At 44.0% G+C, this 23,686-nt stretch overlaps 2 protein-coding genes across 2 annotated transcripts in view; both read right to left on the bottom strand.

Moving 5' to 3' along the window:
• Nucleotides 1–9,072: 9,072 nt before the first annotated feature.
• Nucleotides 9,073–15,678, bottom strand: si:ch211-156j16.1 (uncharacterized protein LOC564557 homolog). The gene is made up of 4 exons (XM_049016588.1): nucleotides 15,256–15,678; nucleotides 11,095–11,427; nucleotides 10,903–11,011; nucleotides 9,073–10,427 (listed from the first exon to the last, which is right to left on the bottom strand). The coding sequence occupies exons 1-4, from the start codon at nucleotides 15,329–15,331 to the stop codon at nucleotides 10,421–10,423; spliced, it is 525 nt and encodes a 174-aa protein (XP_048872545.1). The 5' UTR covers nucleotides 15,332–15,678; the 3' UTR covers nucleotides 9,073–10,420.
• Nucleotides 15,679–20,707: 5,029 nt separating this feature from the next.
• The window catches only part of LOC125744596 (forkhead box protein J3-like), a 68,367-nt gene continuing 65,388 nt past the window's right edge, over nucleotides 20,708–23,686 (bottom strand). The window contains exon 12 of the mRNA XM_049016587.1: nucleotides 20,708–23,641. Within this exon, the coding sequence (XP_048872544.1) occupies nucleotides 23,529–23,641 (113 nt within the window). The 3' untranslated portion in view covers nucleotides 20,708–23,528. The remainder of the gene's footprint in view (nucleotides 23,642–23,686) is intronic.

Genomic DNA, 23,686 nt, shown 5'->3' with positions numbered 1-23,686 from the left:
GATGACTGAAACTCTCTTCTGGTAGGATGACTGAAACTGTCTCTTCTGGTAGGATGACTGAAACTACCTCTTCTGGTAGGATGACTGAAACTGTCCTGTGGACACCCACACCTCCCCTGATATAAGTAATATGATGTAATTAAAATGTGTATTTTTATTGCAAATATTTGGAGTATTTTCTCCATGACCCAGACCAGGATAAGCAATTAGAAGATGGATGGATGGATGGGATATTTCCCATGCCTGTTTAATGTGAGCTCCAGTGAACAAAAGTGAAAAGCTTTGTTCTACAACATTTTCTCAGACTTAGAGCTGAAGACGGGCACAGGTGGCAGGCAATGCTGCAGCAGGTCCTTTGTCAGTCACCTGTCACATGACCATAAATAGGTTACCGGGCCAAACATCAGGAAGCCTGCGGTGACCTCAGCACGAGAGCACACCCAACTGTCAATAACCGCAGAATTCTAACGTTAATTGTAATCTAAGAAACAGCACAACATATTAATCTAACTGATTGTAAATCTCTCCCAGTCACTTATTATACAACAGAATGCTAAACCTGGTTACAGCTAGTCCATCGTTCACCCAAAGCATCTGAGAGAAAAATATTGAAATAAGCTACATCTTTAAAGCAGTGATATATCTCTGTCATTTGGTGAAGGCTTCAACGACAAGTCTTTCCGAATATTAACACATTTTAAGTTTTTGGAGCCTGAAACTAGAGGGGGAAATGAATCTTTGCAACTACTGAAACAAGATAGTGCCGCTCAGCTAGCGGCTACCTGAAATCCGCTGATGTAATATTCCATGTAAAAAGCATAAGTCCGGGGGCTGCCCACAGCTGCTTAAAAAAAGCAACTAATGTTACACAAAAATGTGTAGCCTATGCTCCTAAAAGCGTAAGCTGGTCTTCAATAGTCCTGCATATTTTAAATTCCCCTCCGTTCCCCCACAGCACCAAACCTGCACAGAAAATTCTAAAAATGGTACACAGACGTTTTAGCCGTTCATATGATGCTACTTGTTTTAAACAAATAGCCATGTTTAGTCTGTCAGGGTTACTGCTGTTAATTGGAGCCATGTAATCATATGCAGATACAAAGGATGCAAAATAATTCTTACGTAAGTCCGCTAGTCTGACATTTGCAAGGGAAAGCTGAATTTACTTTAGCCAAATGAGAAAGGCAAAAGGAAATTTGTTTTTGTTCTTATAATCAATGTGTTTGTGTGCAAACACTGTTAGGTCTGTTGATCTGCCTGATGTGCTTAGGTGGTGTAAATGTCAAAGATTGCAGACGTTGATCTCGCTAGGGACTAACTGCTGATGTTCCTTTAAACAAGGAACTTAATTCTCAATGAAAAATGTTTTTATACAAAAGAAATGTACAGTAAATGGAACAAATTCTCTTATACACTACACCACCATATTATAATTTATTTTTTTCTCTTGTCAATAACTAAGCAGTACAATTAAAATGATTAAATAAAAGGTTTGAAATGGTATCTGGGTGTGATTGCACATGACTTCTCTAGTGTTTATGTACTCTGTTTCATATCGGAACACTGCATAGGAAAGTTAATTTAGTATGAGAATCATCACCAGTACTACATTTGGCTATTTCATATCAAAGTAATATGACATATAATACTTCATAATTGACATTGGTTAACCCTGACTTACACTATTCCCAGAAGTTAAAGAGATAATTAATACTTGCTATTGGACAAACCATTGGAAACAGCATTAAATTTAATACAGATGGTGCTAAAGCTTATTCTGTTTCACTGAGATGTTAAGGATGAATATAGTCATGTTAAAAATAACATTGATTTACAGCTGTGCACGAGTATAAAGTAATTTTCATAGTGGAAATTCTTAAGGCAGTTAAGAATCTGGTGTCACATTTTGGTCCAACTTTAAACCAACTGAAGGAGGTGATGTTCTTCAAGGCATGTGGGTGCATCAGCAACATGTTAGAGAGAAGAAGCATTGGAAGGTGAAGATTAATATCTGCGGTGAGCTGTGGCGCTATCGCAACGAAGTGCACGAAAAGTGGAAAGACTTCTCCAGTGGTGCCAAGAGAGAGAGGCTGCTGAGGCCAGACAGCAACAGTGCATAGCTGGAGGAGAGCCACTGTGGGTTGTTCTCAGCCCAGAGGAAAAGCAGGTCCTGGCCGTACTCGGGCTAACTGTGACTGAGGAACTACACACAAGTAGCAATCCCTATACATGTAGGTGCAGTCAAAAGCTGACTGTACTGCAAAAGGAGTAGCTGAAGGTAGAGGGAACAGTTCCTGCTGAAGAGAAGAGCTTCAGTAGAGGGAGAGGCACCGTGCTCAGAATGTCAAGCTGGACATTTTGAGGAGGCAGCAGGTCTTGGTGGAAGCAAAATTCGACCGACCGTCCATTTCAGGTTGGTCGTGAGTTATTCACTAATTATGAAATGAACTTAATGGGAAGGTGTTGCATAAAGTTCAGAATCCATCAAGGACATTTTAGACAATATATTTCGGCCATAGCGTAACTCTTCTTGTACTGTCACACATTTTTCTGCACAGTAAATAAAGACAGTACAGGAACTGTGACCATGCCTGTGATGCGTCAACACAGAACCCCCACATAACATGAGAACACCAGCACATTTACAAGTTCACCAGCAGGGGCAGACTAACTTCCATTGGGATTATAGGCTAACATGGATAGTGGCCATTTCAGGATTTCTTTTTTTTGAGCCAAAAGAAGAAGGAATTTAAAAACAGTGGACCATCAACAATATTCAAAATATGGGGTGCTGGGGGCAGGAGTGCTACTGGGAAAAATTCCCCGATCAAGGGGGGTGGGGGATATGATTGGCCAAATGTAAGATGTTCCCTTTTGCTGTGGCCACATACTTTAGCCTAGGACAGCTTCTCAACCCGGTCCTTGGCCACCTCAAGGTGGTTCATGTTTTTACTCCCAGCCAGTCCACATTTTTGCTCCTTAGGCTAAGTTGTCATGAATCTTTGCACTTTTATTTGCGTTCTGTACATGTCTTCTCACAATTTGTCTACCACTGCAGCAGGATGGTGTCCAAGACATTGGAGATGTAATGTTAGTCCTATTTTTGTGCTGTTTCCTTCTTATAGGCTGCTTTGTACTGGTTCACATGGCAGTGAAACATCCGCTACCACTAGACATCAGTGTAGAAAAAGCTGGACATCATGAAGTCTCAGACTAGGAATAGTATTATTTTCATGAGTCCCCTTAGTTTTCAGGGGACCCAGCCAGCTACCTAAATTTGCTTTATGGTAAGTTCACCCCTGCTTACCAGACATTTTCATCCAAAAGAATGAACATGTGAGACAATTAGCCCATTACCAACATGTGCTGTCAAGTGAGTCCACTAGACATAAGAGCAGCTAGGCTGAGCCTCCAGTGAATGAGTAGGTACAGGTGTGAGCACGAGCTACACAACCACTTCTAACAAAGCAACTGCTCAGCAATCCCAGCTTGTTCCAAAAAAGAAAACAACCTGCATTGTATTTTAATTTCAGCTTGAACTGTACACTGGCTAACTGAGCAGCTGAATCCATATTCAATCATTCAAGCAGAAATTATTTATTTCAAGATATGAGCAATCGACACTCAATTTTTTTTCAGATACGCAGCTCCGCACTCGATCCCACTCCAGCTGATCTTCTGCTCCTGCTCTGCTCACATGCTCTGATGGGGTCATAGCACAACAGTAATCAGTTCACTGCGTGCACAGATTTGGACACAGCAGCCTTGCTGAGACCATGTGCATCAATGACGGTCTGCAGAAATCCACCAATGGCATAGAACTGTAGAGCTGTCTGAAACTACACAGTGAGACTAAGGGTGAAGTACGGGTGTGTTACTCTCTCCAATTCATCCTGCACCAAACCAAGAAGACTCATTATTTCATCCCTGGGCAGCCTATTCTGTACTTCTCTATTAATCATTGATTGCTAAGATGGTCCAAAGGGTTGAATTCCATCTGCAAAACAACATTTTGCCACGAACTTGGCTTCTTGGACAGCACTGTTTCAAACAAAATCTCCAGCTTAGTTCCACAGTTCTTCGAATCGTTGTACCGGGGTCGAAAAGACAAAAGGTCTGTGCTGGGCGTGCTGGGAAAGGCAGGGAAAGGCAGGCGCCAGCACACACACACACACACACACACACACGCACTCAAACAAGGAGTCGGGTAGGGGATCGGGAATCAATGCACACGGAACAACACTGAAGGAGACAGAAGCACTTGGAAAGGACAGGGAGATAATGGTGCGCTTAGTCATTCCTCTCAGCAGGTTGTGGGGACTGACCCGTTTCATCAGTACTACAGATTTTTGTTTGACTGGTAAAGTGGCTGAGGTTGAGCTGGGGAAAGTGGTGGATTGCAGCTGTGCCTTATAATACAAAGTGAGTTTGACTGTTTACCTCATTATGTACTGAAATTTTATGCAGGTGAAGAATCTATGAAGGGCCTCTTTGGGCTAATTTATAGCCTAATCCTACATTATAGCTTTATATTACAATATTGACTTATTATTGACTAACAGGAGAGTTAAACACTTTGCAAATGAATATACTTAAAAAAAATAGTAATAAATGCGAATAATTATTTCAAATTTTAATGACACTCCCTTACCACTAACTTGTGTACACAGTCTAGATTAGCAACAGTTAACAACAGTCAAGATGCAATATCCTACTAGTAGACATAAAAGGTTTAAGCACTGATAGTGACAAAAATAAATCCAGACGTACCTGAAAAAATAAAAATAATAGTCGGGTGAACCTGGTGGCAAGCAGTTTCCCCTGAACTGCTTTCAGGGCTATCTCAGCATGCTGTGTTACTGCGCAATTCAAATATCAGACTGAGATCTACCTCATTCCGCTGCTACTTCATCCAAACACGTTGCACATGGACACTTTTAAATCTAGTTTACATATTTTGACTTTACATGTTTCGCCTGTGTGTCACATTTCTGCACTTGGTATTTGTACAGCACCTGATATGTGAAGTATATTGTCTGATGGGAACATGTTAGTATGCAAATGTATGTATGTAGAATGTCGATAAGTGAATGTGTAAATGTAGCACCATGGCACTCGGTGATGATATTTCATCCAGGTTGTATACATGTGTATTGAGGGGTTGACAATAAAGATGTATTGAAATAATAATGTAATGTAATATACATGCATACAATTATTGAAGATTTCATAGATGACATTATATCTACAGTACCAATCAAAAGTCTGTACACACCACGTAAAAAGGGAATTAATACAAGGACAGTGATAGAGTGTGACATCACGTGACCTGGCCATCTCACCTAAACACAACAGAGGAGGAGTTTGACCAGAAATTGAAGAAAAAGCAGCCAATGAGTGCTCAGAATATGTGGGAAGTCCTTTGGGACAACTGGGAAAACTTCATGAGGCAATTAGGATGAAGGGCCTTGCTAAAGGGCCCAATGGTGGGATCATTCTGCCAACCCACAGAGCTGATGCCCTGATCTGCGTTCTTCAGCCCTGTCCTGTTCCCAATTGGCCAGCAGAGGTCGCTATTGGTCATCCTGTGTTCTCCTCTCGTTCACTCACAGCTTGTTACTGGTGTTTCCTCGGGCATGATTATGTGTGACGCTCTCCGCCTGTCACTCGTTGGTGTCATTGTCCATGTTTAAAATTTTCAGTGAAGACAACACAAAGCTTGCAATTTATAATGCATTTTAAGACAAAGTAAACCGTGGGAGAACCACCACGAAAACGGAGGTAATCTTTAAACTTATTAAACATTTACTAGATAATCTTGAAAAGGAATAGTTATTAAATTGCAAAGCTAGCTAAGGTTTTTTTTCCTGACAGAGTAAAAATGTTTTAGCGAAACTTTAACCCCCTGTGCTATAATGTCAGTATAGTATGATGGTATGAAAATGCCTGCTCTTAACCGATCTTATTCGCGATGTACGGATTGTATGTGCACAACATACGATGTTGGTATTAAAATATTACCCTGCACCTATTATTATTTGGAAGACAATAAACTTCAGTTTTATTTGGAGGTTTGTAACCTATGGACTTTTTTAATTTTAAGACGAGTAAAAAAGATAAAAAGTCAATGTCATGGTATAGGGTGAATTTAAACATACAGTCGTCCCTCGCCACTTCGCGCTCAGCCGAAGGACAGTGCTCATCAGGGTGCGGTAATCACAGGTTGTAATATACCAGCTGAGTCAGTGCCTAGGACACCCCCTACCCCCCACCCAAATTCTGACTCCACTGCCCTGTCCACCCCATCCCCCCCCCCCCCCCCCCCCCATCCCATCCACATATACGTATAGGAGGGCTGCTACTGTCACCTACACGTCAATCAGATTGCAACCAGATTCCCAGCTGTCCACCGCGGTCGGCAACTAGGGCTCCCTGTGACCTGTGCTTCAAAACTTCCTACGTGATCAGCAGCCTCTTATGGCTACATTTGTGATTAAGTTAAACACGCATGCATATATGCACACCGTTATAAATTGGATCCAGGAGGAATAGATCAGGTACACTGTACAGATCGGGTAGTTACAAACATTTAACAAAAATTGCGAAAAATTTGGTCTGTGGCAAAGGTGCAGTGTTTGCTGGTAATTTGGCCCAATGAGAGTGTCCAGGAACAACTGCCTGCAAGGCAGTAAAACTCCATGACATTTGGCAAAATACCAAACTATCTTGTAATATATGCAGCACGATTAAATGAAAATCGTTGCTTTGCATATTAGATAGATCTAAAAGAGGCCCGTGTGTGATCATGGTCAAAATGACTCAAAAATAAACCAGACAGTAATCATGAACTCCACTGCGCAGTGCAATAGCGCTTTTCTTTCTTACGTTTTCTTTAGCACAAAAAGTCTCATGATGATAAAAAAAACGCGTGCTCGGATCGTTGCGCAACCAGGCCAAGTGTGAATACGCCGTTTTCTTACGTGCACTTTCTTGGTACCTTCACCAAAAATTTTAAGCATTGCCATGACAAAGCGTACACATGGGAAACACAATAGCTACCTCCCACCTGCAGGGTTGCCAAGCATAAGTTTGTAATCCACTTCTGACAGAAATGTAACAGCTATTTTAAGGGCATGACTGTATTTCTGGTCTTCTAACCCAAAGACAGCATCAGCAGGACACACTGGGCATCACCAAAAACAGCTACAAACATAGAACAGCGAATACAGCAGAGTTTACACAGCAGCGTGTTTTTTTGCTAGCTAGTTTCTGCGGTGGACTGGTGTTGCCCCAGTTCTCCATCTGTCATTTCGAAAGGTCATTGTAGTACATTCGTCGTGGCTTAACTTGCCAAGTTAAACTGCCAATTTTGTTTTGTTCTGTCTGATAAGCAACAGTTTGTGCCACAATATATAGTCATATATTGAATTATAACAATCTAATTGACCGAAAACTCAATAATATTAATAAGCACTGTATCACTCTGAAAAGTAGAATAGCAGAAGGTGATAACACTGTTTTGCTATGCGAATGTAATTAAATGTAACTGATGCAACAGCAGATTATGGCTGGGGATCGCCATCCCAGCAAAGAGGCACTGAGTGTGCACCTTCCTTTCCTTTCCGGAATCCGGCCCCCAAAATGGTGCCATTGTTTAGGGGTCACATGTCTGCATCTCGTCACTCTGCTGATGCAAAGGTTATAAAAACCGGGCCCGATATATGTACGGCCATTTTACATCCGTTCATTTTCTCCACACAGACATAGGTCACAAAATATAAAAATATAAATTTTAAATGCAACATACTTGCGGACAGGGTTTTTCTTTGAAGAAAAAAACAGTTTAATGGAATAGTATAACATTTCCGCGAGTAGTCTCCCTTACAAGAGGTCCCACGGTATAGCATGGCTCTAATCCAGTCCCCGTGGGACCCTCTTGAACCCTGGTTTTTGTTTTGTCGTGGGATAAAGTAAACCAAGGTAACCCCTGGTTGAATTACCAGTAATCTTTCCTTTTTTTGGATTATTGGATTGCTTCGAAGTGTTTTATTCTAGTAAATGAGTTCACAGTGACTTGTTGCTCTGGTTAATTCTGTGTGTTTATGTGCATTTTACAATTACATTTGCCAAGACATAATGTAGAGGTTCCAGCACATTGCCTTTAGACTAGTGTTTCCTAATCTGGTCCTTGGGGGCCCACAGTCGGTCCACGTTTTTGCTCCCTCCAAACTATCTGCCAGACAGTCCACATTTTTGCTCCCTCCCAGCTCCCGTTAAAAATGTGAACTGTCTGTGGGTCCTGACTGGAAAACACTGGCACAGACAGTTCTTTTGAAAACTCACGCCTAATGTCTAGCAGCTTTCAGAAGATCTCAGCATAACATTTATAACCACAGAATGTGTTAGTGTTAAATCTGTGTGAGTGTCACTGGCATCGAGTGCGACTGAGAAAGCATGCGGGATTACATGCGCATGAGTGCCTCATGACTGGATATTTTTGGGAGGGAGGGGGCAATACAGGAAATGAGTCCACCCGAGGGTAACATACAGGATTTTACGCTGGCACTTTGAGTGCGGGGAAAACCCCAGATCCACAAGGAGCTTCAGCTAGCGTGTAAGTGACCGTCGAGCTGGCGGGGAGGGGGGGGGGGGGGTGCCGGCATCTTGTTGGCCCTCAAAGGGGCCTTTTGTCCCCGTTCGTGGGGAAAGCGGAGCAGGGAGGAGAACTGGGGAGGCACGAGGCTGTGGATGCTGGGCTCTTGCCTAAAAACACAGTGGGGCACAGCCAACACAAGTCAGCACTGTACACCTAGCACTTCGTCGCCAGTGTGTGGCCCCTGGGACAGTGTTCATCAGCATAACGCTGAAAAGGGCGGCTGACAACCTCCCAGGGCGCAGAGCCTTTGGCTGAAACCAGGAGCGAAATATGGAGAAGTACTTTCCAGCGAAACTCAGATGGATCTCTTTGTAGCACATCAAGATCGTGAGCATGGAGCTTGATAGCATGGGCACCCAGGCTAAGGACACAAAAGGTTATCGCTTAATAAGGGGAGGAAAGACCTTCACAGATAATTATTGTGTGTTTTCACATTTTTATTGAGACAATGTGAACTGAAAACGTGAATTAAATTAAACAATGTACTCAATCTGATGGCACACTAAAGGTACAGATTTTGTACTCGGAGCAGGGTCCAACAAAGCAGGAACAGCTGAAAATTACTAAAATGACTAAGAGTTTTGAAGTATTACATGTTTTCTTTAGGCAGCGTTAAGGCAGCACTCTAAGACAGTACAGAATTAAGCTATACTGAAAATGATCATTAATACTGAACAATGTTGGTGTTTTTCTACTTGACACAATACTGACAGTAAGTGCAGCATCACCACCCGAAGGTTTCCATGCATGTGCACTGAATGAAAATGATTGGCATGAATGCTTTTGCATATTACCTGGTCAGGTACAGATATACCATTGTCGAGAAACCAAAAGTAACAATAACACCATCAATGCTAGCAATGTGTATTAACAACCTTATATGCAACGTGTTCTAGTTAAATCTGCAGAGCTATCCAATAAAAAGGGTGCTTGTTGAAGCCATCCAATGAAAAGGACAATTGTTTAATTATTCGACGAAAAGGGTGTTTTTCAAGTGACAAACAGGACATTCAAACACCCAAAATTTTATTCAGAGAATGCTGAGTGGCATTCAGCTAGTTTTCAGACATTATGTTTTTTTATTTTTATGTTTGTCTGTGGCAAGGCAGCCCAGGCAGCAGCACTGTACTAGAACATACGCAGAACTGATTGCTTTACGGAGTCTCAGTACAGGGCTGGGGTGACAATGCGAGGCTTTATTGTGTCTGGGGCCACATTAGCTTGAGCTGCACTGTGTACTTGTATGTAATGTTCTGTAAGTTACCTAGATGCCTAGTTTCACCTACAAAAGACCATGAAACGTCAGATAATCTCATTTTCAGTGTACGAGTATTCTGGCTCAGATCGACAGAAACCCAGCATGCATTAGCACGCCGTGGGTCAGTGCACGTATCGCCAGTTACAAGCCGTCTCAAACCCTGTCGCATTTTACCTGATTTCCCGCACATCGCACAAACTGGACCCTGTTACATATTTTGTTTAGCGATGCACTTGATCTATGTGAAAAATCTGCATTTTTTTAACCTAGGATCCAAAAGTAGGAGTGGGGGTTTAAAGCTGGTGTTTGGTTGATGGTGGATGTTAGATGTAGGTCAGGACAGGAGCAGGCCTAGATGCTTGCCTTGTCGGTAATGGCCCAGAGCGGAGCTGGGCAAGTCTGAGAGCTGGGAGAATTTCATGACAGGAAATGACATCACTCAGTAGTCTTTATGGAAAACTCTCAGCCCCCAGAACACTGCTCTTCCTGCCAGGTAGTTTTTCTCCTCAGGGGCTGAAAGAAAGAGAAACAGCTGATATTCACAGTAAATATGCCACACGTCTGTTAGAAGTTAACTAACAGTTAACCAGGTGACTTTGCATTGTAATTAAACAAATAACAAAAAACACAACAATAGCACGTAAAAACTGACAAGAATTTTGACTTTACCTTTACTTTAATCACATCAGTCAACCGGAATGTATTAAAATATAATGTGTAATTTGATGGGTGTTAAATGCTTAATGACATAATATTGACTTCAATGATCTTGTAAACTGTATGATGGATTTGCTCATTTGTGAAATTCATAAGTGATCCCATCCTAGACAACACTTTGACCATACGGCCCATTCTATAGTAAAGTGATGTTTGCCCCCCCAGTGCTGTGCTATATGATATGTGTCACCTGTTGCTTTACCCAAAGTAATAGTCTGTAATTTATCTGGTCACAGTGATTTGAATTGAGAAAAGTAATCAAAGTACTCACGAGTACTGGCCCATCCTACGCATCCCCATCACCACCACCACAATGACGACCACTACAGCCACCAGCGAGCCAATCACGATGCCCACAACTTGCCCTGTGCTCAGGCCACCTGGGTAGAAATAGGAAAACGTTTGACAGGAAATCTTGGTTCAAAAGCTTGTAGGATTAGTTGTTTTGGGGGGTGTTCCTTACCCTCATCATCTTCTATAATCAGTGAGGAATTTAAGTGTGGCATCTCAGTTGTGTATCCGCCATCCCCCATCACTGTAGCGACAACTGTGGAGCTGTCAGTGAAGGTGGTATCTGTGGCAGTTACTGTGGTATAATCCACACTTGTATTCTCCTCTGTATCTCCGACAACCGTGGAGGTGATTTCCGGAGCCTCTGTTAGGTTCGAGGTAACAAATGGCTCTGTAGCATTAGGAGAGAATGTCGTACTTCTGTCTGTGGGCTCTTCGGTGACTGCAGTCATGGAGGTGACCTCCGGGGTAGTTGTACTCTCATTGGTCGGTACCACGATAGTACCTGAGGAGCAGCACACAGGGACACAGCAGGAGATTCAGACAGAATGCCTTAAATGTTATTGTCACATTTAAAGCAGTCGGGATTAAGGGCCTTGCTCAAGAGCCCGACAGTGATATAATTACTGTGCCAGCCGTGAGATTTGTACCGGCAAATTCCCAGACTCCTAACCCACGGCACCACACACTATTCCACATGGAGCAGACGATGGGTCCTGCGGGCAGCGGCACGGCATTTGGCACGAAGCCAACTGCCACACATGATCACGTGAACAGCAAAGCAGGAACAGTGGAAAATACTAAGACATAAGAATTTCAGCACTGAACTGAACTAAGGTAGAAAATGATGCAGGTGCCTCTTTTTAGTTCAAGAACAATCAGTCCAGTGTCGGGTGGTATGTGTTGAGGGGGCAATAAAAATGTACCACTGCCGGGCATTCCAAAAATCTCACCTTATAACCAACAGGATGTCCAATGCATGATGACCTTCTTAGGAAAAACTGAACCATTTGGGTAACACTCGACGTTTTGATGGACAGTACGCTGTGTTTTTTGTTCCATTCCAGATCTGTAGATCATAACGGTGAGGCGCACCAATTTAACTATGCTGAAGCCGAGCTTAGCCTCATCCCACTCCTTCAGTAGGGTTAGCCACTCCCACCTCGCCCTTCGTCCTATCCGGTCCAAGATAGGTCACTCGCGTTCCATGTACGTTACATCATTTCCTGCCTAGCACAGACGGGCACTCAGATTACCAGTGCAGCAAGAGCGAGTCAGAAGGGAGAGGCTTTCAGGAATATAATTAAGAAAAAAGGGCCTGTGCATAAACTGTGTTATGCGGTGTCCTGTTTTACGTAACTAAAAATGGTCATCGTTAACTACTGTATTTAAACTAAGGGTGATTTTTTTTTTTTTCAGGGGCAAGTTGAACTTCATAAACTACAAAATCAGACGCTGCGTATAATTAATGGAAAGTTTAATGACTAAAAACACATTTGAAAAAAATAAAGCCTAGGTCTTAAGATATTCTGACGCTACTTGTTTCAAGCAGTTAACAGAATGGATGCGTAGAAAAAGACGGATGTTCTTGAGTGATTATACTGAATGACCTAGAAGGATTAGCGGTTTGGAAAATGGATGGATGGATGGATGGATTATATTAAATGCTAACATTCAGGTTGGGTATTGATGTTGGGTGATCAGATCCCTTTCTGTGAGCTCATCTCATCTGCCACTTCACAAATGAACTCGATCGCAGGCGTTTTCACTTCGCTTGCGGTTGATCGGGACTCTGGCAGGACAGAAATGTGCTGAAGTGACTTGTTGGAAAGATGTTTTATTATGGTGCCAAGTGGAAAGTCACTAACCTCTTCTGAGCGAGCAGCCATTCCAGTGCTAATGTGTATTGCAGATTGAGTAAACGTGTACTTAATTATACGCCTGTGCCATCAATGAGTGTAGCTTAATTATGCAATTCCTGTAATTAATAGGTCTGTCCACACAGTCTTGTGTATAAACAATCTATACAAACCTAGGAACAATTGGTGAGTTGATTTGCATTCGACTAATACGAGTCGGCATTCCTGTTTGATTTTCTGATCATGTTACTGGTACAGCTGCTGTTATAAATCCGAACCAGCAGAGCGGTTTAATGGTCCAAAAAATCCCAAACGAAACCTTTACTGGAAGTGCCCAGGAAAGCCTCAGTGGTGCTTCAGACGAGCTCAGAGACCAAAGCCTCACTTCTGCCGTACTGCGATTAGAAACAGCCACGATGGGCTCACACTGCTTTGGCTAAGACTCCATTGTGCTGCCCGTAAGGATTGAATTCCATCCTGCATCTCCTGCCTTAAAGTCACCATCCCGGATACAAATGTTTCACTACAGCCTCGTTTCCCACAATTAGCTGAGGGTTTGTTTCTCTTCCACTACCGGAAACTCTCACAGATGTGGGAGAGAGAGAGACGTGGGCTTCCCACAGGTTTCTCTTTTGCACTGAGGTGGTGGGCTCCATAAAGGGGAGGCAGCAAGCTTCCTGCTGGAAGAATGAGAGAAAAAAAAATGCAGTTCCCGTACTTTTCCTGTCTAGCGGTTTACCGTCTGAAATGAGGCTACTAGTCGAGATCTCCCATGCAGCATCTAAACCGCAGCTGTGGTTTAGTCACCAGCTTGGAACGAGCATGATGTCCTGGTCTGGCCCGCAAGCTCCCTTAGCCATCAGGCACGTGTCACAAAGGGAGGGAACGGCGGCGTCAAAAAATAATCGAGTTGCCTGGCAACACTTTTGATACGGAAGAAAATACACAGCTGACAGCTGCATAGTGCATAAGTTTTTATAGCAGAATGCTTTTCAGTGACGGGACATAGGTTAAGTGTCCAGCTAAAGGTCACAGCAGAGCCATTCTAGGAAAGTGAAAGTCTTGTGGGGATTAGGTTCTTAACTGCTCCGCCACCTAGGGGTCACAGCAGGTATCAGGCAGAGCTGATAAGTAGGGGCTTTATGGAAGAGGCCTGAAATGCTTCCCTATAGGAGCAGGACGCGCTATCCTCTCCCAAGACTGCGCAGCCAGACAGGAGACAGAAATCTTTAAAGCGGAGCTTATCGGAGAGGGAACCATCGCATGGGCCCCCTTCCCTCATTTTTCATTCTTTTTTTACCTTCCCACTGTCGATCAGTGTTTTTGTTATCACTCCGTCCCAGATCCAGTCACTCTGGCAACCGCACTGCCAGGAAGAACCTCCTATCACAGACTGGGGGTGGGGGGCAGGGGTGGGCACTCCCAAGCAATTGACATGCCGCAATTAGGCCAGCAGACGAAAACACTCAGCCCACAGGGTGAGAGGAAGGAGACCCCTTCGCCTGGCCTGCCTGCCAAAGTCATGTTCCCTACATCCAGATGGGAACACTTCACCCTCTGCTCTTCTGGGACCAAGACTAGACCAGTTTCACTAAAGGGAGGGGGGGGTCGATTGTGTGCCCAGAGCCTGTGTGTTATTAGTGTTTTTGTCCATGTGACTGAGCGCACGTGAGCAAGAAAGGGTGTGGCCAGCACCATCCAGCAGGTGGCGCTGAGGGTTTCTTTGGGTGTGGTCTAGGGAGAAAGTCCAGCTGGCCCCCATAACGGCATCCCGTCATGAAAGGCTGTGGGTTAAATTTAACACCCCCACCCCCAGCTCTAGTGACACCCTGCTAAAGATGGACCACATGACGCAAACAGAAAGGACCCCCCCCCCCCCCAACCCCCACCACTCCCAGCAAGAGGGACACATACAGAGTGCCCGCTGACAAGCACTGTGTCTGACCCAGGGCCGGGCCAACCCCCCCCCCCCCCGGCCCAGCACCAGGGGAGTTTCTACAGACAGGTGACCGGCTCCCTGTCCCGTTACAAGACATCCGGAGCCAAACCTACACCTCACCTCCAGTGTTACGGCGAGGGAGCGTATACCAATGGGGGAAGCCAGACTATACTTAGACCTCCTAAAACTGCTTCATTTTCTTTCAATTTGCTAACAATTGATAATTAACAAAAAGATCAGCACAAAAACGACACACTATGCACTAAACGACTGCTATGATGCAGAAGCTGAAACTGAAGTAGTGGAAAAGAAAAAGAAAAAAAAAACACACACACACACACACATCCTTATACCACTGTACTGGACAAGCAGCTAGAGAATGGATGGATGGAGATCACATGTAGAATATGATATACTCTGAAACTGAAACGGACTGAAGCTGATAACAGAAACAGGGTTCAGTTCAGCACTGGCAGACAGGGAAGGAGCAGCCAAGCAGGAGCAGGGGAGGTGAAGGAGGGAGGAGGCGACTTACTTGCGTGCGTGTCGGAGCACAGGGGCCCAGCCAGGGCACACAGGAGCAGTAACGGCAGCGTCCAGCCTGGCATCATGGTGACAGCTCTTCCTCTCACGCGATCCACGCAACACAGCAGGCCGACTTTGGGGCGCGGTGCAGTGCCCAGGTAGATGGTCAGCGGGGGGGGGGGGTGAGGTGCAGGTTGAGGACACGCCTACACAAGCACACGCAGCCAGTTGGATCTTCCACAAACTTCTGCAAATAAAGCTTTGTGGTGGTTTTCAGGTCAGAAGTCGGAGTCTGTCGGTGCACTGGAGGGCGCATGGAGAGTGACGAGCGAGTGAGCGGGCGTGTGGATGTGTGTGCCTGTTCGGGGGGAGCTTGGGACGTGTGGGCAGAGTCAAGCCCTGCCCCCCTTCCTTTGGATGGCTCTAAAGAGCTGGCCAGCCGAGGCAGTAGTTATATATGCCTAATTCAGACTTACCAGTTCCAGGATAGCTACAGTCAGCAAAGCAAAGGACAAACTGTACAAAACATTTATGAGACGAGCCAGAGTTTTTCCACTCTGTCTCCTTCTTCCAGGTCGGTGGGGGCAAAGACTTGGAACTGTGTCTCTGTGTAAGAATTTACTTGATAATCTGAAAAAATATTTTGCACTTAATTAATAATAAATGCAAAAATTGCTTTTTTTATTTATAATCCCGCAAACTTAGTCATAGCCAGACTTACCTATTTAAAAAAAAAACACAATATAGAAACAACAACAATATAACAAGAACAAATGGTTGTATAAACAAGATTAAGGAAGCAGCCGGTTCACACAGCGAATGTGCCATTGCTTTGCGGATGCGTACTGTTACATGCACGCGACATTACATATGCTTGGGATTGGTGCATCGTATCTTTGTGTAATAGCGACATCTGCCGGGAAAAAAAATCGTTAGCGCACCAAATTATATAGATATAAAGGTAAAGAGGATGAACAGAAAGGGCACACTGCGTAGATTCCGAGTAATTTCTGTTTCAAAATGTTAAATGTTCCTATGAATGCAGAGAAGGTAATTCAATGGCTGCTGTACATAAGCATAAGAAATGCATGATATTAAGTTACCGATTCAAATAGAGAAATGTTGGAATTGAATGAAAGTCCATAATGACTTATCCAGTACGAGGATGGGCAGGGGAGCACTGCGGATGGGGCGCGGGTCCATCACGGCATATGGGTTTGTAATTAAGGTTCTATTTTACGAGGAATCTGATAAGAAAAGACAAGTAACTCAAGTTAAACTTAAAGTCCGATTCAGCTGGATAAATTTACTTACCTGAAAACAGACTGCTTAAGTGAGAATTACATCTGCAAAGTGAGATATAGCAAGCATTAATAAATCACATTTATTAGCGAGTGTAGTAACATCGTTCATGTTGTTGTCCTCGTTGTGAAACATAATACAACAGAACGTTCTGGAAACTATCACCTGTTAAACCGCCATAAATACCTGAGAAATTACTATAGCATATCTGTTTGGTCTTTGAAAGAGATATTGGATTTTTACATAACGGGAGATGAAATGCGTGACGTATCCCAGTGAGCGGCCAGTTTATTAGATACACCTGCTGGTTAACATAAACAGTCTGAGCCTCCGAACAGTGAATCTTGTGACTGCACCAGAATACTTCCAGCATGCAGACAGAGTCAAGAGGTTCAGTTACTGCTTGGCTGAGTATTAGAACGACTGACATGTGATCTGATTGGTTTTAAACATGGAGCGATTGTTTGCGCCAGACTTGTTTTCAGCATCTGAGAAACAGCCCTTCATGTGGAATTGTTGCTCACTGCTGTTCCTGGAGTTTACAGAACGTGGTACGATAAACATCCAAGAAATGGCAGTTTGTTTGACAAAAAAATACCCAATTCATGAGAGACCAGATTTGTTAATAGTTGTTAACAGATGAGCCATAAGTGCATAAATACACTATATATCTAAAAGTATGATAACAGCAGCTTGTCCATTTTATTCCAGAAGGATTTTAATACGAAGCTAGTCAGCCTGTTGCTGTTGTAACAGCCTGTACACTTCTTGGAAGGCTTTGCATTAGATGCTGGAACATTGCTGGTGGGATCTGCTGCCATTGAGGTTGGGTATTGCTGCTGGGTGATCAGGTCCCTTTCTGTGAGCTTAGCCCCCCCCCCCCCCCTCACCTCGCAGCTGAACTTCCTTCCAGACGTTTCCACTTCACCATCACTTCACTTTTGACTGACCAGGGGAGCTCCAGCGGGGTAGGAATATGGCGACAGTGGCAGACCTTAGCAAAAGCAAGACGGACAATAGCCCAGGGAAGAATCTTTTGAGGGGGGCTGACTTAGCAAAGGGTGGGGGGGGGGGGGGGTGCCAATGTTGAAGGTTGCCTCGCAGGGTTGTGCAAAATTCAGAATTTATGAATTGTGCTCCATTCCATTCATAAATTACAATTTGAATTGGTCACACCGAACAAGGTGTTGACTTGGAATTTGAATTGGAAAGACAGGAAGAACTTAATGAATTAGAAATCAAACAAATTCAAAGCAACTGCACGACACAGAAATGGCAATCTAGCAAAACATAATTATACGTAGATTTACTTTCTAGATGGTAGCTGTATGTACTGAACTTGTATACACGAGAGTATGTGTTTAAGTAAAGGGAGGTGGTGCTAAGATTATATTCATTGTTCCAGCCCTAATATTCTACCTAATTTTATGGTTATGAAAAAAAGATGCAAGGTAACGGTTATTTAAGTTTTGACACCATTTTTAGTTTATTTTTATAAGCCGTAAGTGTTTATATTTTGTTTATATTGCTGCTGTTTGTTTACATTCAAACTTAACATTTGAGGTCAATTGTATTAAGTGACAGTATTGTGCAGGATCCCGAAGAGTTACAGGTTTAAGATGTTTTAGTTATTGTTAAACTAAAGTGTTAAGCAGCTGTTATACTTTTACTTAAGGTTTCCATGGAAAACACCACCTAGGCTACTTTTGTGTTTACATTTGACTTGTGCTGTGTCACTACTATTGCACTATAATGCTGCAGCTGGCCCCGCGTGGCGATAGATTCACACTTCGAATTCGGTCGTCTGTCATCAATGACAGTAGCTCATTGGAAACTGAGAATGGAAAATGGCTCTCATTTTGTTTTCTGCTTGCGCTAATCAATTTTGCTCCCTGCAAGCTGAAATCACTGATCAACCGTTCAGTATTTTTTATTTTCATAAATATAATTTTTGCTAATTTCCTTGAAATATCATGATGTAATTTTGAGGTTATATCACCCACCCCTAATCCCTGAGACAACTTTCTCTTACATCCAAAGATACCTCTTTTGGCTGTGGTCCCTCCTTCCTGGTGGTATGCAGACATCAACCTGAATATCGTGGCTCTTGATACACCACAAAGACTTAAGACTTGCTGTCCTAGTCACAGATGCATTTTGAACTATATGTCTCCCATGTTTACGCCACCATTTTGTCGGTAAAAAAAACCCAACGAATTGCAATAGAAACACACCTGTGGTTGATGGTGATCTTCTATCATCTAGTCTTTAGATAACCCATAAATCTCAAGTAATACCAGATATCAAAAGAGACTCAAGGCTGATATACACAGTCCATACTCATTACCAAGTCATATTTCTGTACTTCTGCAGCAAAGGCAATATTCCCGACTTGAAGAATTGTGACATCTTCAATTATCTAGTTAACACCACATCTTGATACATATGTAATCAGTTTAAAGCTTATAAAAGTTTACATGCATACAAGTATTTTCCGAGTGGTATACAGGACTGGTGTATAGGAAATTTATGGAAAAGATTGCAGTCAAAGGTAAATGTTTTGTCCTTATCTTACCAATGCTGTAATGTCTAGTGACAGACCGACAGTACCCAAAATAATTGTGTATAAATCAATTTTGATATCAGTCTATGGCTGGGTGATATGGTAAAATATTTGATGATTTTTTTCATATGAACCAGTATTGATAATTATCACGATATAATTCCAGCCTAAGAGCAGCGGCGTCAGAGAGCAGCGGCGTCAGAGAGCAGCGGCGTCAGAGAGCAGCGGCGTCAGAGAGCAGCGGCGTCAGAGAGCAGCGGCGTCAGAGCAGCAGAACCTGAGAACAGTGTCTGCAGCCACATTATTCGCTTATGATGGTCAACATGACACTTCATGAAACATTTGCAATCAAACATAAAACCAACACAAAATCCGTGACTGTTACATAAAGTGATAATAGTACAAACCAAACAATTCCAGTAAGAAAAGCAGCCAACACTGCTTGGACCCCTGATAATGGGACCTTTCTGCAAACAATCTCTGACCATGTAATAGGCAGGTAATTCACTTACAGCTCAATAGCGGAATCATTATTTTTTTTTGCACATTTTGTTGAATGTTTTTCATGCGTTTGCTGTATGTGGGCGTTTGCCTCCCATGAAGGCATGTCATATTGGGCCCCCCAGTCCAGACCAATCCAGTTATTTTCCAACTTTTCTAGGCCCTCTGTCACTCAGGGGCCCTTGTAATCGTCCTAACGTTCCCCCACCTTACGGTGTCCCTGCTCGGGCCACTTCTGTTTGGTGAGAATCACTGTCACACAAGGACGACAGCATGAATTTGTAAAACTGTTCTCAGGACAGTTTCAAACCCTGGGTCAGACACCCCGTATAATGCATATCCTAAATCATGATTTCGAATTGATAAATCGTTCGGCCTTGGTGGCAGGATGACAGCATAATTACGCAATTCCTCTAATTAATAAGGGTGTCCAGCGACAGCTCCATGCATGGTGGTGTCCAGAATGGCTTCCCTGATCTTTATAACCCTTCAAGTGGCGACAAAAGGGGTCTAACCTGATACTACGCAGGGATACTTAAGAAAGTGGCCCCTGAACACATAGAGTTTTTGACCCTGAAAATAAGGGGTGACAATGACGCAGAGAGGGTGGCTTCTCTCCATACGGTCACAGCATGGGCATATTTAAGCGTTCTGAGTAATTGGCAAAAAAAATTAAAAAGTCAGCCATTGGCTCATGTGCTCTATGGATGAGCAGACAAACAGGCTGCATATTCAGCCCAGTAAAGTCACCTCGGCAGTACAGATTTTCATACAATTAAGTGAGAAGCAGGATCAGGTCTGTATGAAACACCAGAGAGAGACCCAAACGCAGTTTGCCCAAGTTCAAAGAAGTCCAACCCAATTAAATGTTCAACATGAAGAACTTTGTCTGACAGACATGCAGGCCTGGGACTGTGACACACACTGCAGGCGACAGCATCACTGTGTGCTGTTAATACTGCCTGATTCACCCTTTTCCAGAAACCAACAAAGCAGTGACCAAAAACCGTGGCTAACCAATAGAGAGCCAGCCAGCCAGACAGCATTTAATGCAGCACAGATGAACAGAGGAAGGTAAAAGCACGCGATTCCACAGTGAAGTTAACATTTTATTTCTGTAAGTGCCATTCATGCATATTGGGCAAGGGGTCGGGGTGGGTGGTCAACTGTTAATGACACAGGTATTGTACAGCACTAAACCGATACAGAGACTAGCTGTGTCTTTAGACAGCCATGATACTGTAATAAAACGTGCAATAAAAAAGAAAACAAAATACAAGATTTAAAATAAAAACAAGCGAATAACATCTCTAAACACTGAAACAGGAACGCGGTACAGGTAAAAGGTCACACAAAGCCAATGCATTTCCATCACATATATACAATATAGATATATATACATTCTGTATCGCCTTTTGAATGAATAATAAAATACTCTGTATCCTGTCCATTTTTTCTTCTACGCACCACCTTCCTGTGTGATGCCACGCGCACCCACAGGGGGAAAGAGGACCATTTAAAAAGACATATTTACAGTAAGCACGACACACAGCAACACTGAATAAAACAGGTCTTGGGCAGAGTTCGCTTACATCAGAGGGCGACCTCCTGCATGTGCTTCCCTAACCAATGCTGAACAATCACCCCGGTACAGGAAAAGTGGATTTGTCTTAAAAAACACGAAAACACACACAGAGATTTTAAGAATAACTCTTTTTCTTAATTGGTTGCTTTTTCCATGTCTCAATTTCAGCCCCCCCAAGCCCCCAACATTCTTCTCTCCCTCTTATTCATTCAGAGACTAATAGAAACCCCTCCTGGTTTTTATTTATAAAAAAAAAACCCTTATTCTCACACTACAGGTTTCAAACCTCCCTACCCACGTTACCTGGGGGAGCCAATCATATGCTGTGCCCTTGAGTTACAATCACAGAATTCCCGGGAATCGTTACCCTTCCAACACTTCCAGACCTTTCAGAAGAAGAGTTCATCAGAATTTGACCCAAAAGTTAGCTTATCACTTGGATTGGATGGCTTGCGTCAGACCAAACAGGGTTACTATTGCTGCGATGTTGTTCCACGGTGCCGTTCATCGTTCTCATGCTCAGCGGCACTGCCATGCCCAGTCGTAGGAAGGACACGGTCCGAATTAAAACTCATCGACGCACCCCTACAAGTCACAGCCTGAATCTGGAGAACTGTTCAGGCCTGCAAACTGGACAGGGGTGAGTGAGCGAGGGAGCACGCCAGCGGCCGTGGGGGCCTTTCCTGTGTGAGGACAAGGTCCCTCACAGGGCCCAATTCAAAACAGAGGAATCACTAGTATTACAGCCTCACAGGGATTCCCTATGATTTATCATCCAATTAAAAAGCAGCCTGAGATCAGCGGCTGACTGGAGCTGCAGTTTCTCAAATCACATGGGACACAAACACGAATCTAACAGTGTCAGAGTGAAAAGTGCTTCTTCGACACAAGCTGAGAGCAGCTGTTACATTGTGGGGGGGGGGGGAAATCACACACCTCTGCCAGGCTACCCCACTCATTAATTGAGCCCTGGGGGTGGCAGTTCATCTTCATGCCAGACACTTACCCTTTACAATGGATGCTAAATGTCCGAACGAGTGTCAGCATAGTACACGGGGCCAGGTGACGTCACACTCCCATCCACACACGCAGAAGCCTGCAGTTCAGCACACAGTGACTAAATGCTGCATTGGATTAGCTACGTCAGCCCCAAGCACACAAGTCACACACAGGGCACCAAAGCCCCTCGGACAGGCTGACAGACAAGTGGCTGCATCAGCTGATTGGTTAATAGTCTGAATATTAAACAGAGCTAAAAAAAAAAACACACACACACACACACAATTACAGCATAGAGGAACAGGAAAAGAATTTCCTAGGAGTGGTGATGCTGTGTACATTGTGGAGTGCAGCAGCTCTGCCTCACCTGTGATGCACACACACACACACGACGGCACCTCGCTGGCTTCGGCGCTGAGATCCTGGAGATAATTTGCGTTTATCCGATACACTGCGGCAGAACTGAGGATTCTGGCAGCGGAGGCAACTTCCACTGTCACATTCAGCTCTTTAACAGGATTAATGTTGCGGTAAAACACCCACTGCAACAGCAGGTAAGAGAAACCCTGTCATTCTCGCTTTCGGGTTCTGTGCCCGAGATGGCCACTAGATGGCGAACCAGTCATTCGGAAGCACGACTCCGGGTCGACTAACTCAAAGCAAAATCAACTCCAGTCTCGGTGGGATTCAGGTGGACAATTAAGTGGTACGACGGGTCCCTGAAGTAAAAGAATGTGGAATACTGCCTCACAGTGGCAGAACAGGGTGCTGACAACTGGGAATCACTTACCCTGTACTGTCAGACTGTTCAAAATTAAAATCTATGCTGTTAGTTATCACGAAGCATACAGATGACACACCCCCCCCCCCCTCCATGAGGCTATTCTGGTACACGCTGTTCAGGGTGTGTTACTATTAAGCACACTGGTGATGTACACTGCTGCGTTAATGAATGAAGCGTTAAACAGAGACACAGGTCATAGGTCACAGGTCGCCTCTTGACACTCAACCCCCTTGAGCCCCACAGCCTGGGAGGTAATGGGTAACACCCCCCCTCCCCCCTCACGAAAGGGAACAAGGCCTCTACGAGGCGACACACAAATGAATACCAGATTGGACAGCTTGCTCAAGCTAAAGTATGTGCTACCTGCCAGGTGGTACAAAAATCATCCTACTAAATATGATTGTCTTCAAAGGAACTCGGCCTTATTTTGTGAGTGGTTTGGGCAGGTGTCCGGGAGGGCCTCTCCCATGACACCCCCGCCCTGGTTATAGGATGGCCCGGCCGGGTGCACCTCACACGCTGATGAACGCCCGCACTGTTGCGTGGGGCCTACACGATGGAGTCCCAGTCAAAATCATCCTGGATCTCGTCAGCAGGCATGCGACGCATCTGGAAGTTTCCGGGCGACATCATATGCTGCTGGTTCATCTGCGCGTGGTGCCCTGCAGTCGGGGGGGGGGGGAGGGTCTGACTTACTGGATTTCATG

Source organism: Brienomyrus brachyistius, chromosome 6 (assembly GCF_023856365.1).
Source record: "Brienomyrus brachyistius isolate T26 chromosome 6, BBRACH_0.4, whole genome shotgun sequence".
NCBI lineage: Eukaryota > Metazoa > Chordata > Actinopteri > Osteoglossiformes > Mormyridae > Brienomyrus > Brienomyrus brachyistius.
This window is presented reverse-complemented; position numbering and strand designations above follow the sequence as displayed.

Bases quoted from the DNA above. Each gene is read 5' to 3' on its own strand.
- si:ch211-156j16.1 (XM_049016588.1), bottom strand. From the start codon at position 15,331: ATGATGCCAGGCTGGACGCTGCCGTTACTGCTCCTGTGTGCCCTGGCT. The intron at 11,428-15,255 runs GTAAGTCGCCTC...GCTGCTCCTCAG, and splicing joins GTGCTCCGACACGCACGCAA to GTACTATCGTGGTACCGACC. The intron at 11,012-11,094 runs GTAAGGAACACC...ATTTCTACCCAG, and splicing joins GATTATAGAAGATGATGAGG to GTGGCCTGAGCACAGGGCAA.